This window comes from Varroa jacobsoni, unplaced genomic scaffold (genome assembly GCF_002532875.2).
Source record: "Varroa jacobsoni isolate VJ856 unplaced genomic scaffold, vjacob_1.0 scaffold_724, whole genome shotgun sequence".
Lineage (NCBI taxonomy): Eukaryota > Metazoa > Arthropoda > Arachnida > Mesostigmata > Varroidae > Varroa > Varroa jacobsoni.
Genome location: NW_019213626.1, coordinates 151,577 through 170,621, shown reverse-complemented (window position 1 = coordinate 170,621; position 19,045 = coordinate 151,577). Strand labels below are relative to the sequence as shown.

At 42.2% G+C, this 19,045-nt stretch overlaps 2 protein-coding genes across 2 annotated transcripts in view; one reads left to right on the top strand and one right to left on the bottom strand.

Moving 5' to 3' along the window:
- The window catches only part of LOC147753129 (uncharacterized), a 2,487-nt gene extending 227 nt beyond the window's left edge, over positions 1-2,260 (bottom strand). Inside the window, exon 1 of the mRNA XM_086969408.1 lies at positions 11-2,260. Coding sequence (XP_086825534.1) covers positions 11-638 — 628 coding nt within the window. The 5' untranslated portion in view covers positions 639-2,260. The remainder of the gene's footprint in view (positions 1-10) is intronic.
- The window catches only part of LOC111263000 (uncharacterized), a 20,811-nt gene extending 1,918 nt beyond the window's left edge, over positions 1-18,893 (top strand). Inside the window, exons 2-5 of the mRNA XM_022837682.2 lie at positions 2,453-7,330; positions 9,816-9,885; positions 17,620-17,723; positions 18,737-18,893. Of these exons, the coding sequence (XP_022693417.1) occupies positions 2,453-7,330; positions 9,816-9,885; positions 17,620-17,666 (4,995 nt within the window). The 3' untranslated portion in view covers positions 17,667-17,723; positions 18,737-18,893. The remainder of the gene's footprint in view (positions 1-2,452; positions 7,331-9,815; positions 9,886-17,619; positions 17,724-18,736) is intronic.
- Positions 18,894-19,045: the final 152 nt, after the last annotated feature.

Sequence of the window (19,045 nt, the reverse complement as noted above, 5' to 3'; positions counted from 1 at the left end):
CCAGCGCCACCTCCTGCTCCCAGGCCAGCGCCACCTCCTGCTCCCAGGCCAGCGCCACCTTCTGCCCTCAGGCCAGCGCTACCTCCTGCTGCCAGGCCACTACTACCTCCTACCACTAGGCCAGCGCTACCTCCCGCCCCCAGGCCAACATCATTTTCTGTTCCCAGACCAATGTTACCTTCTGCTCCTAGGCCAGCGCCACCTCCTGCTTTCAGACCAGCACCACCTCCTGCCCTTAGGCCAGGATCGCCTCCTGCTCCCAGGACAGCATCACCTACTGCTCCCAGGCCAACATCACCTCCTGCTTTTAGGCCAGCGCCACCTTCAGCCCCTAGGCCAGTGCCACCTTTTGTCCCCAAACAAGCGCCATCTTTGTCCCCCAAGCCAGCGCCGCCCGCTGCTCCCAAGCCAGTGCCACCTCCTGCCCGCGCACCACTACCACCGCTTGCTCCCAGACCGGTACCGCCACTCGCCCCAAGGCCAGCTCTACCTCCTGCACTCAGGCCAGCTTCACAACCTTCTTGCGGTCCTGCAGGATTTGGGGGGGTCGGAGGCTCTAAAGGAACTGACGGAGCAGGCTGTGTTCCAACTGATAAACCAGGAGCCCCACGACCAATCGCCCCAGCTTCTCGGCCCATTGCGCCCCGCCCTGCACCCCGACCACTTGCTCCACAAAGAGGAGGCGGCAGCTATGCTAATACTTTCGATGATTTTGAGGAGTAATAATTGACTGTAGACACATTACAACGGACAGATTAAAAACTAGACAGTGAAATAGTACTTAAGTTCCTCGGGACCCAAGTATATCCCCCTATAAGTGCTCGGTTGTGATGTTATAGTTACACTGCTAATTTGTCGAACGCCAAATAGAACAATCACAAGTTCAGACATAACATAAGCACCATCCGAAACACATAGCCTATTGTAAATTACTGATCCATAGTGTAGATCGATCGAATCATTAAGTTAATGCACAGTTCACACATATCACTAGCACAAGATTTTCCAAGTTTACTTTTGTTAAAAGAAGTCAGAATCCATCAGTGAAAGTACGCCATCAAAAACATCGCAAAACGAACATGAATCCGGTAATAAACCGTCGATTATGACGTCAAATCTCACATGCTCCATAGGTCACTTTAGTATCTTAATTCGAGTTATATCTTCTAAGTGACTAAACTTATTAATAAACGACACAGATAAAACTGATATTACAAATTTCCGTGTAAACTACGTTACGTCTTAGTCGTAAAACTTTTATATTATGTTCCTCTTCAGCTACGTAATATATTAGTAGCAATTAGAGTTAAACACAGGAAAGAAAAACACGTTATGGGAAACCAGCATATGATAAAACGAGTTGGAGACAAAAAAGACGGGTTCCTGATCAAAGGACTCATGAACACTTGGCCACAGGTACGGAAGTCTTGTGTTAGCGAGGTCGCGTAGCATTTCGATCGACTGAGTCAAGCAAACACAGCTGCATAGACGTTAAAAAATCAATTCTTTAAATCCGGAGCCAAAGAAAGCACTTCCCGCTATTTTTCTGGCCCATCGTCAACCATCGTTTCTTCCTTCTTTCGTTGTAAAGCATAGCTACAGTACCCACCTCTTTATAGTTAAAGTTAAAAATGTATTACATAACTTATAATGTTTTACATAATTTTCAAACATAAGGACAGTCATCGCAAAGTTTGCACGTAACCACCCGTAAACATTTTAAAAGAATATAAAAATAATGGCTTGAAGTATAAATATAAATGCTAAACGTCAGCTCAGCTGAAACGGGGGACTTAACATTAACAAGCACAACACCTTAAGATTATAGAATATGTGAAATTCACGACGTTTTGTACATAAATATAGGAGAAGTTGTCTCGAACTAAATATCCCGATATGAACAGCACTACTGCCCTTTTAAGACATGACTCGACCTTCGTCGATTGAAAAAATATCTTCGCTGGTTTGCTTAATTTGCTTAACAGATATTACAGTTTACAGATCTCAGGCTAGCCCACCTCTCCTGCTGGTTTCTATATGCACGTACAATTTTTTTTTTATATATCTTTTAACTATGTGACAGTTCCTTTGAATGTATTACGTTTGTGCAATTTCTAATAACTTGCACTAGTGCAATAACTAAAAGCTTACGTGCAACTGAAGATCGACATTGAAATATATTAAGCAGAGAGCAGATGTTGCATCAGCGGAGCTGTGATAACCACAGCAAGATAGATTTTACCAAAGCAGAGTGAATCTATTTCTCTTCGTACCCCTTTCCAGTATTTTAGATTAGAGCACAACAAACCTCCTGGCGCCTATTCTGACTATATACGTCGTTTTATTCACTTTCTATAATTGTTATCACGCTAAACTTCTGTAAGCACGAACAAATTCATTCTTTTTTGCATTTCTTTTTAGATATCTTACTATTGTCTATTAATTTCAACAGGATGAACAGGCCAGACCTGTCGACATTCAGTCGCCCGCCGGAGTAGTCGTTCCCATAGCGTCGGTACATCCGACTGAATTCTCTACCGCTGCGTTAAAGCCTACCTCACCTCCAACATCGACCATTCGTTCTCAAAGGCGACGCAAGAAAAAAAAACCTCAAGTAGATGTAGCTACACTATTACTTGACCATGACGGGCTTACTGAACGGGTTCCGCTGATTACAATTGATCAGCAGGTAGTACAACCACGAGACGACGTAAATCCGGTTATTCTGTCACCTGACGACAATACTGGATTATCACAAACATACCAAGTACCAACATCGCCCGCGATACCCGCAAGAAAGCCTACTATTTCGGCAACACCTATCGCTGTTGTTCCATCTACGTCTGCAAAAATTTTCCCTGATAAGCTTAATATTGTCTCTGACGCTCCTCCTGGAGTAGGTCCAACAATCCCCGAAAAACCTCTTTCTGGCCTAAATACTTCCGATGTAAAAATTGGGTTAACCCATGCTGAATTAATTGCAGCAGAGCCCCTAGATCTTTCTCCTGTGCCTCCACCTTTGCATCCATCCACTGTCCCGGTAGAGCTATCGACGACGACTCCAGGTGCAGCAACACTTTCAGTTAAAGATGAATTTGGTGGACCCACGACGGCCACTCGGATTGAGCCCTTCTCGGTATCTCAGCTTGAACCTGTTCCCCCAAGTAGGGTTAAACCTGTTACGGTAATTTCTATGCTTTCTGGCACCAAACAGCTAATCCCGAAAGTTTCACAGGGGATGAGTGTCGTTAGGGCCCACAACGGCCCCACAAACCTTACTGCTTTTCCCATAGTGTCTGCTCCTTTTCCAGCGTTAGAAACTCCTATTGTCACAGTGTACAATGCAAATCCGATTCCGCCTGTGGCGGCTGTGCCAGTAGTAGGACAAAATATGGTCCCACAAAGAAATGCTGAAGTAACTTCTCACATTGAAAGTCAATCCTCACCTATTGCCCCAGAAGTTTCAACACCGTCTACTGCTCCTGATCTGCCCAGTAAGCCTATTCAGCTTTCAGCGATTTCGTCTGGGACTACCGTTTCGCCCGTTAGTCTGAAACAGCTCATTCCGACTGACCCTGCAAGGCCCGTGTCTGCCCCCGCACTTAAAATAGATATACAACACCCTGTTGGGACATCCGCGGCTTCACCTCCCCCCCTCAGATCACCTGCGGTAACGCCGTCCCCCAACGGAAATTCATTTAGTTTCATGCGACTCGGCGGCTATGGCTTTGATACCGGCGATATACCGGAAACGTACCAGCTGGCTCCAGCTAAAGAGATGTTACCTGAATTGGTGCCGGCAGGAGTACGAGTACGAACAAAATCCGGCATAATTACATCTGTGCGAGGCAAACCAGGCCTATATGGCATTCACCCTACTCCACCTCCGGATCCCACTCATGCTAAACTTCGTCCAGTGCAACCTCCCGAAATCGTCTACCTGAACCAACCACCCAAAACTGTTCCTTCACAGCCAGGCCATGCAATTAGTGAAGCGCCCGTTCCAAGAGTACAAACAGCTGTTCCCGTTGCGCCGGTAAACCCGCTCATTGTTCAACAGATTCCAGTTCCTGTACTTGCTATTCAGCCACCCAAAGCCTTTAAAGTTTCACGTTTAGTACCTGCAAGTCAATCAGCTGTCAATTTAACTACAAAACTCGCTTACCAAGAACCGGTTAGGCCTCTTTTGCCCGGAAGACAAGCAACTGTCTCGTCCATTCACGATACGTCTTCTGCTAATGAATCTCAACGAGTTAGCCCTATTCAAACCTTCGGAGCTAGTCCCGCAAAACATTTGATTGCCGGCCTTAAATTTGCTCCTAATTACCAACAAGCAAACGACGCCAAATTGCCTTCACTTAGGCCGCATGCTAATATCTCACTCGATTCAAGCCTTCCGCTCCAACAAGTAAGCACAGGTGATGATGTTCCACTGACGCCTATCACAATTTCGGCTTTGCGCTCTGGCTCTGCGGAACAAGTTACCGGTCCCGACTCTAACGTAAAGCTGGTTACACCAGCTACTCCACAAGTTAGTACGTCTCCTTTGACCAGAAAAGATATTGGCCCGAAGCCTTCTTATGTGTCTTCGATCCGCGAGCCTGATCAAGAGACAAAAACACCTATACATGTTATTCAATCACCTGTTCTCACTCAAGTGTCACGCCCGGCTCCTATCGAAGAGTTTTTTGGCCGTCCTAGATCGAATCCTAAATACCAACAGATTGCAATCAGTCCGACCAGTGGAACAACAATATCATCCGCCCGCCCCGTTTCTTCCCTTAGATTTCCGCAGTCACAGTCTACATTAAATACCATGCCCGGGCTCCAATCTCCACCCTCCATTCAGGTATCGCGACCAACACAGTTGTACCAAGTCCCTAAAATTACAGAACCCAAACCGACGCTACCTTTACCTGGGCAAATTGTGTCTGGCATACCTATAAATGTGATACCATCAGGACGCACAGTTCAACCATCCCGTCGCCGAAGACCCGCTTATAAACCATTAGTTCAAAGCTCAATCACGCTTTCTGAAAAAAACCCTAAACTCAAGACAGTTGCTGCGGTTGACTCAGTTTCTCCGCCTAATCCTCAAGTCACTTCTTCGGCTTACCGTCAAGCTTCGACTCGACTTCAGATGCCTACTGTGAGTTCAGTTAAACCAATTCGAACTGGCTATGTTGCCCCCGTCCCTCAAGTTATTCAGACAGTACCGCACACAACTATTTCGATTTCTAACAGACCCACCCCTGACGTTCCGTTGTCTACGCCTCGATTCGGCCAACGAATTCGGCCATTTACGTATGCTGCAGCTGGTCCTGTATCTCCTGCAACTACAGTCAACGCAGAAGCACCTCTTCAGGGACCAGTCGACGCTGGCAGGAAACCTACCCAGCCAAATAGCATATCACGACAAGTGGCTGATCGAGTACCAATAGTATCTGTTATTAATGAGCTACCTTCCAGTCAAAGAGCTTCGCAAAGGTCAACATTTCAGGCATCAGCCCAACGTCGTCCTCTAAATTCAGCCGCAATTAGTCCTAAAACAATCGTAACAAGCTTTGAAACTCCACAATTTGCCACTGCCGTTCCATCTTCCATTACAACTCACGACAAACCTTTCACAGTCGACTCAACTCTACCAACGTTAACTGTCCCGCCACTTCAATCCGTTCATGAGCCGTTAACGCTGCTTTACGAAACCCTAGGACCTAACCAAAATGTAAACTCCCATATCGATGTCCAACCTGTGATCACTATTCAGCTTAGCCGGCCGAAAGAGAGATTCAGAGTTCCATCGAAGACAGCCTATACGACAAATAATACGTCAACTTCTCAATTAGAACCAGAAAAAAATTTGTTTAGCCCAATCGGGCCAGACAGTCCTGATCGCTATAATGGTCTTAAGCCCCGTTCTGATATCCGACCAGCGATAATTGCTCCGCTTAGCCACCCTATACAAAGGATTAGCATCCCATTAAAGCCTGCTCACAAAGCGTCACGTGTTCTTTTGGAGGCAGGTAGCCCTTCTAGCGGACGCCTGCCTACTCCGATTGAGGCTGTAGGCCCTGGCCGCATTAATGCTTTTACGCCACTCCTTAATATTCAGTCGGCGGATTCCGTACCCCTTAATCCGCAAATAGAAAGAGATAGCGTCCCGGCTACGTTTACCTATAACGCTCCTCATACGCTTCAGCAGCCAGCGCGTCCGATCAGCCGACTTCCATATACTGAAACAAGTGAACTAACATCTACCCGGTATACGGATTCCAACTCGCGGGAACTTCTTGAGCCTCAAACACCTAGAGATTCCCAAGCAGTTCACATATCTGGTCAAAATAAGCCGATATCTCCCCTGGTTTCACATCTTACTAGCAAAAATATACAATCATCTAAACCTGTTGCCCTTACTTCTTCCGTTGAGCGGACTTCACCGACAAACGGAAACTCTTTCAGTTTTATGCGAATCGGAGGATATGGATTTGACCATGGGGAGATACCTAAAGCTTACCAAATAGCCCCGGCCAAAGAAATGCTACCAGAACTGGTGCCAGCAGGGGTGCGTGTGCGCACCAAATCTGGCGTCATTAGCTCGGTGCGTGGAACACCTGGCCTCTATGGCATTCACCCAACACCTCCACCAGACCCAACCCATCATAAAAAACCAGCTCCTGCTCCACAAATCGTTTACCTCAAAGAAACACAAGAAGGTCCGTCTTCCACGAGTCGTCCCTTCTTACAGACAACCCACAGGGGAGCCCCTGCACCTACGGCGCCGACAGGGGTCGCGCGAACAATTACAGCTCAGAACCTTACCGTTCGCCGCCCACCCATACCCACCAGTATGGGTCAGACAAGGATACCTCTTTTTCTTTCGACTTCGCAACCTGCAAATCAACAGACAGATACTCCGACTTTTTCGTTTGGAGTCCAAGCAAATACCATTCAAGGGTATCCAGTCCCTAGCAGTCTAGACCTGAGCCCTCAGATTAAAGTAACCTTAGCATCGCCTCAACCGCAGGTTGTGCCCCAACAAAGCCCAAATACTATCCCTCCGTCTCCTCATCAAACAATTTCAGCACTACGCCAAACCGCTAATTTGCACAAAGCTTCCTCTAGGCCACAAATCGTGCCATTACGAGCCTCGTCTCCAACGTCAGCACCAGCACTTCCCCACATCGTGCCGGTTTCTGGAGCTCCACACAAACCTTTGGCAGGACCATCAAACGTGTTTTCCCCAACGATATCGCTTAATACGCCCGGAGGTTCAGGCAGTTATGGTAACGATCTCAGCGATTTCGAAGATTTTGAAACACCAACCACTCAGGTTAGTGTACGCGATACGAAGCTTACTGACAAAACACTGCCAGGATTTAACTTTTATAGCAGCTCATACAACTAAATGCCTTTTGATGTATTTCACATTGGATGGTTTTGCACTTAAGTTTCCGTACTAAGTGAGATATCGACCAAACTTTACTTATACAAAGGAAACGCATTTTATACCAGAAAACATATTGCATGAAAAAATCGGTGCCATGTACAAAGAGCAAAAGCCGGCGGTTATGTTATTCAGGCTGCAGGATAGCGAATACCCAACACTGGAGAAAGACCCTGCGGCCGTAACGTATCCGATCTAAACAAAATAGAGTATGTCTGAGGTGAAGATATCTTGTCTTTGCAGTGTTCGGAACATCATCCTACCATTTCTGTATGAACTTAGGCGCACAAATGAGTAGCGAATTAACTATATGACGTTTAATCGATGTTTAACACGCCCCCTCCGCCTGCATTATCGGTCAAAAGATAAGTGATGAGATACAGGATCCTATTGACAGAACGCATCTTTTTAAATGAATAAATAGGCAGCAAACAAGCTGTCAGAACGTACTGATGTACAATGACCAAGCTTTTGCCATTTCGATATACGAAGAGGAATGGGGGGTTCTGGCCAGGAGGAACTTCTCGCTGCGGAACATAGTGTGGAGTACAAATCGAATAGTATAAATGGGTTAAGAAAGATGTTCTCAGATTAAGATGGATGTTTCGTCCATAGTATTCTAGATTTCAAATCAAATTTACCTGAACATAAACATAGTGTACATCAGAATAAAACACATTTTTGTGCCCCAGAACGCTTACCACTAGGCATAACTTCTCTAGTAGGTACAATACAGTTAACACGATAAACTACAAGTGGGGGTACGAATGAATAGTAATGAGCTATAGATAATAATATTGTTCGGCTTGGTCATCATCATATTGTTGAATTGCACGTATGCCTTTGGTACACATCGTCTTGACAACACCCTGGCTGAATAATTCTATACTTTATCAAATAGACCAATACATTTCAATAAATTTGTGTCATTTATGCCGATTAAATAGTATCCATACACTATATATATTACGTCGACTATCTTAACTGCTCGTGAGTCTGCCTTATGTAATTTCCTCTTTTCTCCTCATTACCTTTCAAGGAAGGCTGAAGCCTTTTTTCACACTTCATGTTTGATCGCATGCCTGAACAATTTGTTCAATGGGCCTCCCTTGGCAGGCCCTTCGTTTTGCCACTGCCTACAAATACCTAAGCAAGTGTTGCGAACTGTGGAAACAGACGTCGGATAGGTAATTGTCTAGATTTATTATGACTAGAACGAATCGGCAACCTTCGTTCATTTGTGCTATCTCGCGTATGCAGTAATAAATGTAAGTTTTGCAATAGGTTGTTTTGGAGGAAAGTGAGCAATGCCAATAACGACAATACGCACATAGAGTTTTAGCAGTCTTCAGCCTATCGGCAGACTTCCTTCCCCAGGTATTGTTTATTGCATTAACGTATATGTGCAATAATAATAATAGATAGTATATGTTTCAGTTGACGCTATTAAGCATTGCCTCAGACAGAGCAATTAGCAAAAAACGACGTGGTTGTTGCAGCTTTCTTCGTCTGATCATGATGAACGTAAAGAAAAAAAGCCCCATCATTAGTTTTGTACAACTAATAGGCAAGCATACTTGTTATCATCTGGCGATACAAGCTACAATTCGGTAACTCAAACATTTGGGGCATTCCGTACCTCCAGTACTGCGCTTCTTCTATCAAGAATCCCCTACATTCTTCTTCCTGTTACGAAGACCTACGTCAGGTCCTAAAATGGCGACTACGCCAGACCAACTTTCCTTTCACATAATACACACATTCTTTTTTCTGGCCTGAGACAAATCAAAAGTTGACGTTGTATTTCCTGTAGTATAAGAACGAGGCTCGGTCACTTTTATGCGAGCAACTGCGAACACGAGCGACATCCACTACTTTTTCGCTGCCGACGTTTCCATCAGAAACTATCTGACAATCGTGAACGTTCGAATGGTGCACAACATGGTAATGAGCTGGATGTCTTTCATTCTGATAAGTTGTTTTTAAAATTGCATCTTGGTTATCCAGTGAAATATTAGGGGGTGGGTTGTTTCTAGCCATGGTAGGCAAAGGAAAGCCAGGCAAAGAAAAACCAAATGATTTCCTCCCAAATGATTTGAATATTACAAATATTGTTACCCGACATGAGTTACAGCGTTTTTAAGACGCCTATCTATCTCTATAAGGTCAATTTTCTGCTGACGCGATCCTCAAAAGGCATGTCAACTCCAACCTACACCAATGTTATGCGAAAGAAGATGTAGTGGGATAAATAAATTGGCCTAAATTTTCCCATAAATCTGGTACATAAATTGGTTGAATCTTTATTACATTAAAAATTAGTATGTATGTGTATATATGTAGACATTAAGAATATGTGCGATGGTTGCAGGCAGTGCCAATCGACAAAATAGCCCAAGTAGCCTCCAGTTCAAGGTCTATCAGGTCCATCGCAACCTCGGGTGAGTAGAACCTTTAAATGACATCTATCACAATTGCATTTTTGTATCTATATCACTTCCAGTTATGTACAGTTCTTTTTGTTTACTTTGAAGACTCCTTTGGAGCAATTACGCGTTGATTTATAGCGAAGAGAAATATAATAGTAAACCATGTCACTTCTCAAATTTAGATAGTGATTATCTATAGATACTACTTAAAGTGTATTTCTGAGATATGTACATATCATTGCTATGTTCCATATAGAAAAAAAAATACATTGCTTATTGCACGTCGCTTTGGCTGTACTTCCACGGCAAGTATCGTTCGGGCGTATGACCAGAGGCTAATCAATCACTCTTGAAGTTTGGAAAAACTTTTAGAAATATTAGTGATTCCGCGTTCGGCATTAGACCCGCGTATCAATCTTGCGAAGCCCAGTTTCTTTGTCATATGGCACTCCATGTGAGAATTGTTCCAGCGAGCTCAAATGCTTGCTTGATCAATTTGAAGAATTCTGTTAAATGAGGATACTGCTATCGATTTATGTACCACAATCAGTCCTGTTCTGTATTGACCGATTCTGCGGAAGTGGACCTTTCGTTTGTAAAACCATGTTGATCATTGTTTATTGAACCCTTCAGTGCATTAAGGCTGAAAGTATTATTTTAATCATCATAAAAGTAAAAGCAGTTACGAACAGAGAGCCTCTTCATACTTACTGCATAATGTACAATAATACAGGAAAGTTGTAGCAGTGCATGCTTTTTTTACATGACCGGAGGCATGTCATCAGGAATCAGACTACACCACCTGTGCAGAAAAAATGTGATTAATGTTGAAGGATGATAGAAAGCATCGACAGTATTATTTGACGAACTTATATTCATTTTAAGTTGGTAAGTATATACTAGCTAAATGTTCCTACAAGTCAGATCGATTTGAGGCGTATCAAAGACTCAATACTGTTAACCCTGTTATGACGTTATCGTTTGCATCTCGTTGTCAGGAGCACGACGAGTCAAAAAAAAAAAAAGAGCTAGAATTTCGATCGTGGTAACCGGTTACTGTGCAAAGCCAATGATGGAAGTCACGAGCTGAAAATCTAGTGGCTATGTAGCTGTTCTCTACGTATTTTTCCATCACGGCAACTAACTGGGTTCGTATTCGAATTAATATCAAAGGATTTTATGAACTATCGCTATCTGAGTGTCTCGAGCGCTACGTGCTCTTTGCGGAGCACTACAGTAAATAGCGGCGTTCGAAAGCAGATAAGAGCCGAAGATCTTTTCTCGAAAGACAGGTTTGCCCTTGTCCGCAGATACATGCTGCGTGACTAGCAGCTTCTCCCAATGTGACCAAGTGTTGTACGATGTTGTTGGTGCTATCTTTACCGGAAAGAGGCTGGGTACTATTTTCAGGAAGGGGCCTTGTGGGCTGCGTATTGATCCGGGACACATCATGTAACTCCCATACACGATCTGAGCAGACGGTTTAAGTACTAATAATATCGTACGGAGTGCATATTTTATAGGTTTATGCAAAGTATTGAGATTGAATTGATTGTTTCTTCGCCTGCTCCGCTTAGGTCGTTAATATTTGATGACGTATTAGAGTATTTTATTATTTTTACTGCTTGTATGTGGAGGAGCCCTGTTTACCTATCCCATATGCCTTGGTTAGATATTTTCGATGACACTTCGAATCGCCAAAATTGCTCATCGTTCGAATAGAGGCGCCCAATTTAAAACAATAACTCAATGAAGCATAACAGTCTACACTACTTTCACACGGGAAAAAATACGTCTGAAACTCATCAGTTACTTTTCCTTTAGCGATTGAAAGATATTGACCACGGTGTCCGTCGTAAAGTATCGAACAGGCACATTTATTTTATGATACCTAAACGAAATTGAGTATTATTAGATTGATATCGCGCCGCGCCCATTATGCTACTGGTTCATTCACCTTTACACTCCGACAAGGATAAGAAACCTGATAGCTTGTGACACAGTATGGTTGGAAATTAGGTTCCAAAACATAGCTTTAATACATCGAACCTAACGCTCGGACACAGGCCAACAGTTATTTCGTCGCATATAGAATTAATATAATCACAGCACAGGTTTTCGTCACACTTCCTGCATCGCACTATGTACGTTGTGACTTCGGAAGGCACCATTCTGATAGCTTAAAAAAATGGTGTTCTATCACGAACAAATGTCGCTAGTCTGAATCGTTTCATATTGTACACTAAGGCTGAACTAAAAATCATTTTTACCGCTGCAAAAAACCCAATGGCTTCAACGCGTGTTTTACGTTGTGTTAGTTGGCATATGGCTAGTGACATTATAATTTTGTTGAACATAGAGCCCGGCAGTGTGTAACAAGACATGCAACTTCAACGCAGCTTAGCCAGCCGTCTTCGTTTCTATTTTATGCTTTTTCTTATTCTAGTATTTCTATTTCCTATATTTTAGTGGATAAGAAATATCTCGCCTTGGCAGCCGTTTATCCCGCTTTTGTTCGTTTGTGGAGAAGTGCTTTTTTGTGAGAAATATCTCCGTGAAGCTGTTTCAAGCAGATGTCCATCTGCAACACTGCTATCACCAGGACGCCCAAATAAAACACTGCCGTCCCAACGCGACCATTTCCCAAGGCATTTGGCTTGCATAGACACACATCGACCCTTAGTAGTATTGTGGACAAGTTGTTAACAACTAACAGCGTTTATCGAACGCGACTTTCAACTATCTGTGGTCGGTACGACCTCATAGCAAGGTAACAAAGAAAAAAAGTGATCGAATTTAAAAAAATCTAACCTGCAAGAGTATTGAAACGGTTATTGTGTGCCCACGTCCGCTAAGCGCCTGAGGTGTTCACGTATCTTTTCACCCTATTGGCATACGCTACTAAGAGAGATTGCTCCGGCCTCGAACTCACAAGCTGGAAAAAGACATTTTACGACCGATTTTAGCTGCTGGTATGTCAGTTAGGCCTAAACTAGGAACTTCCCACCAATATGCGCAACACCAGCAAGAGGTCATAGTCGACGCTGATGAACAAGCGTTACCAACTGAACGCAGTACCTGTCAGGTATTATTACGCTTGTATGGTTGATTTTAATTACGCGAACAGTGCTAGTGGTTCTGCTTACAAATTTTGTGGTGACTTCGTTACGGCATGATAGCCTTTATCATGACACACATAGAAAAGCAATAGAATAACTGCGAGAAGAAGCCGTTATCAGACAGATGCTGAACATCACAGAGAATAGTGATATCGTATATTGTGTAATAGAAGCGATTGCGGGTGGCCATCGTTTTTATTACTGGGGAATGATCTTGCGCATTTCGCAGATTACGACGTTTTCTGTACGATGCGCGTGTATAACGTTCTATATTCGCAATGGCAAAACTGCTACAGACGACGTGGAAGTTCGCTAGATAATACGGACGAAATGATATTGCAACAAAGACCTATTGTCTGCCGTAGTCCTTAAGATATGGTAATCTTTATATTTTTTAAGTAGCAGCTGGCAAGAGGCTAGATGAACGTAAAATGCTTGACTCTCTGCCTGCCGTACTCCGCTATCTGCTGTAAAGAAAGATACGTTCGAATGATAGACTTCAATAGACGAATGTAATTATCGACGACCACAACGCTTGTCCTATGGGACGTTTGAAGATAGGGATAATGCTAAGGACGAAAATAGCTCAATATTATTCGCATTGTTGACCTACGTCACAGTAAGGTGCAATTTGGCTGTTTATGTACTAATAGTGCAATTCACCTAATACTGTAGACTTATTTTCTAATTAGTTCTTAATCAGTCATATATTCATTCAGATGTGAAAAATATCTCACACGTAAACGGTGCATTACCCGTTTAAAGGTTGAACAGTATTAACCCGATTGTTTTTATCGTCAGCCTCAGAAACATCGACTAAACTGTTGCTTAATTAGCGCGTGAATACGTAACACATTTATAGTCATCGGTGATGTATTAGTTTCTGTTAATCGAAGTATCGTTTCACCCTTTCCATCGCTATTCCACGGTCATAGCAGACGACTAGTACTACTAACGCCATTAATAATAACAAGAAAATATGAATTATTGGCTGACAGCTTTAGCCACCCCATCATGCTAAACAAAATGATCGACAGACACAAAACCGCTACTGATTACGCTAGTGAGACCAGTTTTAAATGGCGTTGATTCTTTCGTAAAGCTAACCATGGCAGAGACCGGAAATTCGTTTTCGAATATCAGGTATTGCTCGATGTCTTTACACCAAAAACATCATACACAGCATTTCTAACACCCTTCGTTACCTAAAGCTGATAGCTTACAAACCCTATACTATTTTCGAAATAATCTGTCGAAGTCTACTATACGCCGACGCGGAAAATCCGCAACAAAAGGTCATTCAAGGCAGCGAATAGTCCCTTAGAAAAGAGCAAGCATGCATATTCAATAGAACTCGCATCTCGGTTTGCAACTGGATCCTTTGCATTCTAAAAAAAATAGCTAAATTAAAAAAAATACACCCTAAGAATATGAAGGCCAAAGACTCTGGCGACAGATTTTTAATTTTGCCCTAACGAAGAAATATTTGCCACTAATGCAAAAAAAATGTTCTGATTATTAATTTTTCCACTATCTTGATGATGTGCTGCTTTGTTTTTTGTTTATTTAACAAATGTTTTCAATCGTGAACATATTTTAAAGAGCACAGACTGGAGAGATCTGCGTGACAGTGCGGCAGTAACATGTTTTCCAATTAAACTAGATTCAGATCCGAACGTAGACACATATTGCTTCGTGCTGGTAGCCAAAATATTTATTTACTTAAACAACATTGTATTGAACGGAAAATGATACGTTTCAAAAATTAACGTAAAACCGCCATTGGTTTTCTGATCATTTGTGCCGCTTGCGAAGATGGGCCACAGGACAGCGTAAAAAACGGGTTGTATGTGACGTGTTTCCGGGAGACTTCAGCCAATCTCACCATATCAACAAGTTTGAAAATACCGTGTAGCAAATTTAAGTCCGGATTCAAACGAATGAGGTTCACGTTACTGTCGTTATCAATTTATACGTAATTATGTTAGTTATTTAATGATGCGTGACTCCAACACTAAGTAGATGCCGGATTGCTGATATTAAAAAGTCATTTATTAAAACATATAGCTAAGCCTCTATTGATAATTGAGTCTGGGACCTCATAGACATGAGTCGGTGTTCGTCTTATACGGTCACCGTACTTGTCTACTATATAATATATATGAGGATAATAAGCGAGAAATTAACTTGTGGCTGAGCCCCCAAGTGGTATTATTATTTACCCTCGAATTTCTGTTGCGTCAGTTTGCAAAAAACAATTATTGTTTCATTTACGAAAGTCTATGTGGACAGTGCTTGGTGGCACCCATTAACATTTGTACTATGCACCACTGTGACACTTATCGTCTGCTAGAAAGGCTTTTCTTAGATTCAAATTAGGTCTAATTGTTTTTAATGAAGCAAGGAAGACCGCGAGAGTTTAGCAGAATCGAAAAAATAGTCCACTGCAGGCCTCTAATTTTGCAATGCGAAAGTATTGTTGTCTTTGTTGAGCAATCGGAGGTACGATGTGTTTTCGTTATGGTTTCCACTAGCAACTAACTTAACAAAATAATTTTAATCACAAAATCTACTGCATTTATCGAATGTGCTAATTGCCTATGCCTGTCTCTACATTACAGGTAATGTCGCTATCTTCTTTACAGATTGCCAGCACCACCAATAGAATAGAAAATGTAAAGAAATTACTGGTGCTTCCAGTTATCAATAGAACGAAAATTTATTATAGCACCAACATGGAACCGCAACCGGTGCGGGTATTCATAGTTCTATTCTTTTATCATCACAGCCTCTATCGTAGGTATCATCTAAAACCGTGGCCGTCTTTTCATCATATAAAGAAGCAGCAAAATACTTTGCATCTTGATGGCTGCGATGTGGTCGGCGCGCCATTCATGGCAATGGCAGTGTCTCCTGACCCCGCAGCTGGTTCAAGGTCGTCCGAACGACAGCAGATGCCAACTAAACGGCGCTCATCATCATTGGTAGCCTCGTTGTTCCAACCATAATGAGGGCAATATGGCATTAGATGTGCCATTATGCTGTGCAGTCGTTCTAGTGAGTGAAGATACGCTGATATTCGGGACTACGGTAGAGCCACGTGCCGGCAGCAGTATGGAAAACATAGTACCCAACCTCCGTAAACCCCCTGCGCTTGTCGTATTGAAATTTTGCCTTGCCTGCCAAATGACTGACAAGAGACAACTGATATTACCAGGAAGAAACGATTGAGCATAATTGCAGTCACCCAAGAAATGGGCCGATCGTGCACAAACATACGTATTGTATGTCTGTTATTTTAGCAGCTGTTGTGGAAGGGTGTTTAGGACGCTGGCCTCTTCATTTCTGACCCCAGTCTCCACTGTAATATCTAATCAGCCTTGAATATTATTCAAAAAGCTACAGACCAAAGTGTGTCGCTTTTGAAAATAATAATAATTCGTCTGAATTTTTTGTTACGCTTAAATTATCCTTATCATATGGTTTATTATGGGATGATGATGTTTATTTTAAAGTAGAAAAGAATGAGCGAATATGTCGTCAGAGGACGGCAATCCTAACTTGAAATTCAAAGGCCCATTAGGGTAGTTCGATCGCTGTCGTCAGATTCCTCAAAAATTATTCGTTAGTTTTTAACAGTATTCCTAAGAAACGTAATACCATAAATATCTCGTCATTTGGATTTTTCTTAGTGGCTATATAATAAAGAGAAAAAATCTACAGCGTGATCATCGCTAGAAACCGATCTATCAAACGGGAATACATGGGGTCTTTTGCCTCATTCAGTCTCATCAGGCCGCATCGCTGCGCCGATAGTGGCAAGTAGGACCGCTTTACTGAAATAGAATTTGTCTATTTTTTTTTTTTATTTAACGTTTTATTGAAACAGCTTTGGCTACAAAACGTCCTTCAACATATTTCTGTGAGCATCGTCGACGCTTGAAAGAGAAAAGTAGCTTCGCTCGTGCGAATGGTCTGTACCATATAGTCATATTCGGCTCCTAATGTTCTTGTTTATGAATGACGTGCAGGTTTTAACATGCCTGTATAATTTGAAGTGTTTAAGTACAAATAGTCAGAAAAAACTAAGCAGGCTAATTGTGCAATGCTTGATAAGATCTTAAAAATTGAATCTTCGATGAATCGCTGCCGAGGAGCAAATTGAGGAATTCAACTTCGCAAGGATGGAACTTTCGATGGCCCTTAGTATAAAAAGGATATATGTACATTTTTTCCTGCCCCGAATTTCTGCCACCGTAGCGGCACTACGCGTGCGTATTAAGCGGTCGATCCTAATATTTCTGTCAATTGTCAATTGTGGCCCCTAAAAGTTTGAAAAGAATATTGGAATGTTCTGTACTAAACATACTGATTACTATAAAATCCATCTAGCTAAACCAATAGCGATGTTCGTCCTAAAACCGGCTGTTGAAATTATCTGGATGTCAAATACGGCTTGGTAGGGGCACATCCTCCTAAAGCAGCGAGTACGAAGGGAAAATTTATTCAATTTTTCTCATTAAGCCTCTTTTCGAAATACCGTATATAGTTGTGGGTTCGAAACGGCGACTGGAACCTTTAAGACAAAACACTGATTAACAAACCTAAATTCGTCTTTCGAGCGCAGATCCGGCCACAGTTTTCCGCAGAAAAGTCGAAATGACATACCCGTAGGTTCACCTGATGGCAACAACGAAGCTGTTAATGTGTTCATTGGAGGCTTAAGTGAAGGTAAGAACTTTATCGTAGCCACAATTTTACTAAATAGTTCACCTACAAGAATGTATAATATAGTCCTGTACTCGAGATATGAGTCGTTAATATCAATGTCAAATGTAAGTTCTATGCCAAGAAGATGTGTCTGTCATTCCGCACGTCACCTAACTAAACAAGGGATTAGTCGTATCTAGTTTAGTGTTTCTCTATTCTACCCTTTCGCTTTCTCTCTCTCTCTCTCTCTCTACTCTAACGACGTACTATATAATGTTGCTTTATTGGCACATACGGTACATAATGCGCGAGCTATGGCATGGTGCTGCTTTGGAGAATCACGCAGTTATAAGGTGTTTGCCCACTAAACTTAGTAGTAAGTTCGAGTACAGGTGTAGACATAGTCCGTTTCGTGAAGCCAATCTGAAGTAACGCTGAAACAAACAAACAAAACAAAAGTGAATAAAAAAAAAAATCAAATTCAAAAACAATTACACTACTCTTGTGATTAATAATCGGCGAGAGTAAATCGTTAGCCTTGACTCGCAAAAGGTCGAAGGTTGTTGTGTGATACAATACACATTAATGACAAACGGGGTTCTCAACGATAATATTAAAATATATTTCCATGAAAGCAGTGGCCAAACAGAGATGAATCAATTTAAATAATGTGCAAAAGATATAGATGTAGTATGCCTGAAATGGGGAGAGTTTGAATTATGTTACTTAAATAAATTGGTCATCTGAATTGTTTGAGAACTCGCGTTAAAGCTGGGATTCGTTCCATTATTTGTCCTTAAAAATAGTTCCTATATCTTTCGATGGCTCGACTGTGGGCGTCCCTAGTTTGGGAAGAGAGCCGATCCTGTTGTACCGGCGAATCGTGTTTCTTCTCGCGGAGAACCCTGAGTTATACCAGCTGCGTTTGAAGAACTGGAATTTTGCTAATAAATAACTGGGAATCGATGCGCAAATCTTTTTTTGTAACGTGGAACTGAAATCCCTCTATGACGTTTTCTCTGCTGTTGCTTTAGGACAAAGCCGGATGTAGGCACACTTCGTTTCGTCTGGGAGCCAGTCGTCTGAAGCAGTTCTTAATGGCAGGACGGGCAGTAAACATTTTCTTGTTGTTTCAGGATGATAATGCTTACTGTATAATAAATGTGTCTGTAAAAATTTGGTTACTCATAATATGTTTTGTATCTTATAGGTAAATTGAAGAAGAAGTATTCTAGATAAAATTATTCTATAATGAGGCTAAAAACCTATTTTTGACTATTTTGAAATTATGTTCACGTATTTACGGGTATGGAGAAAAGGCGGACATAATAAAAAAAAGTTTG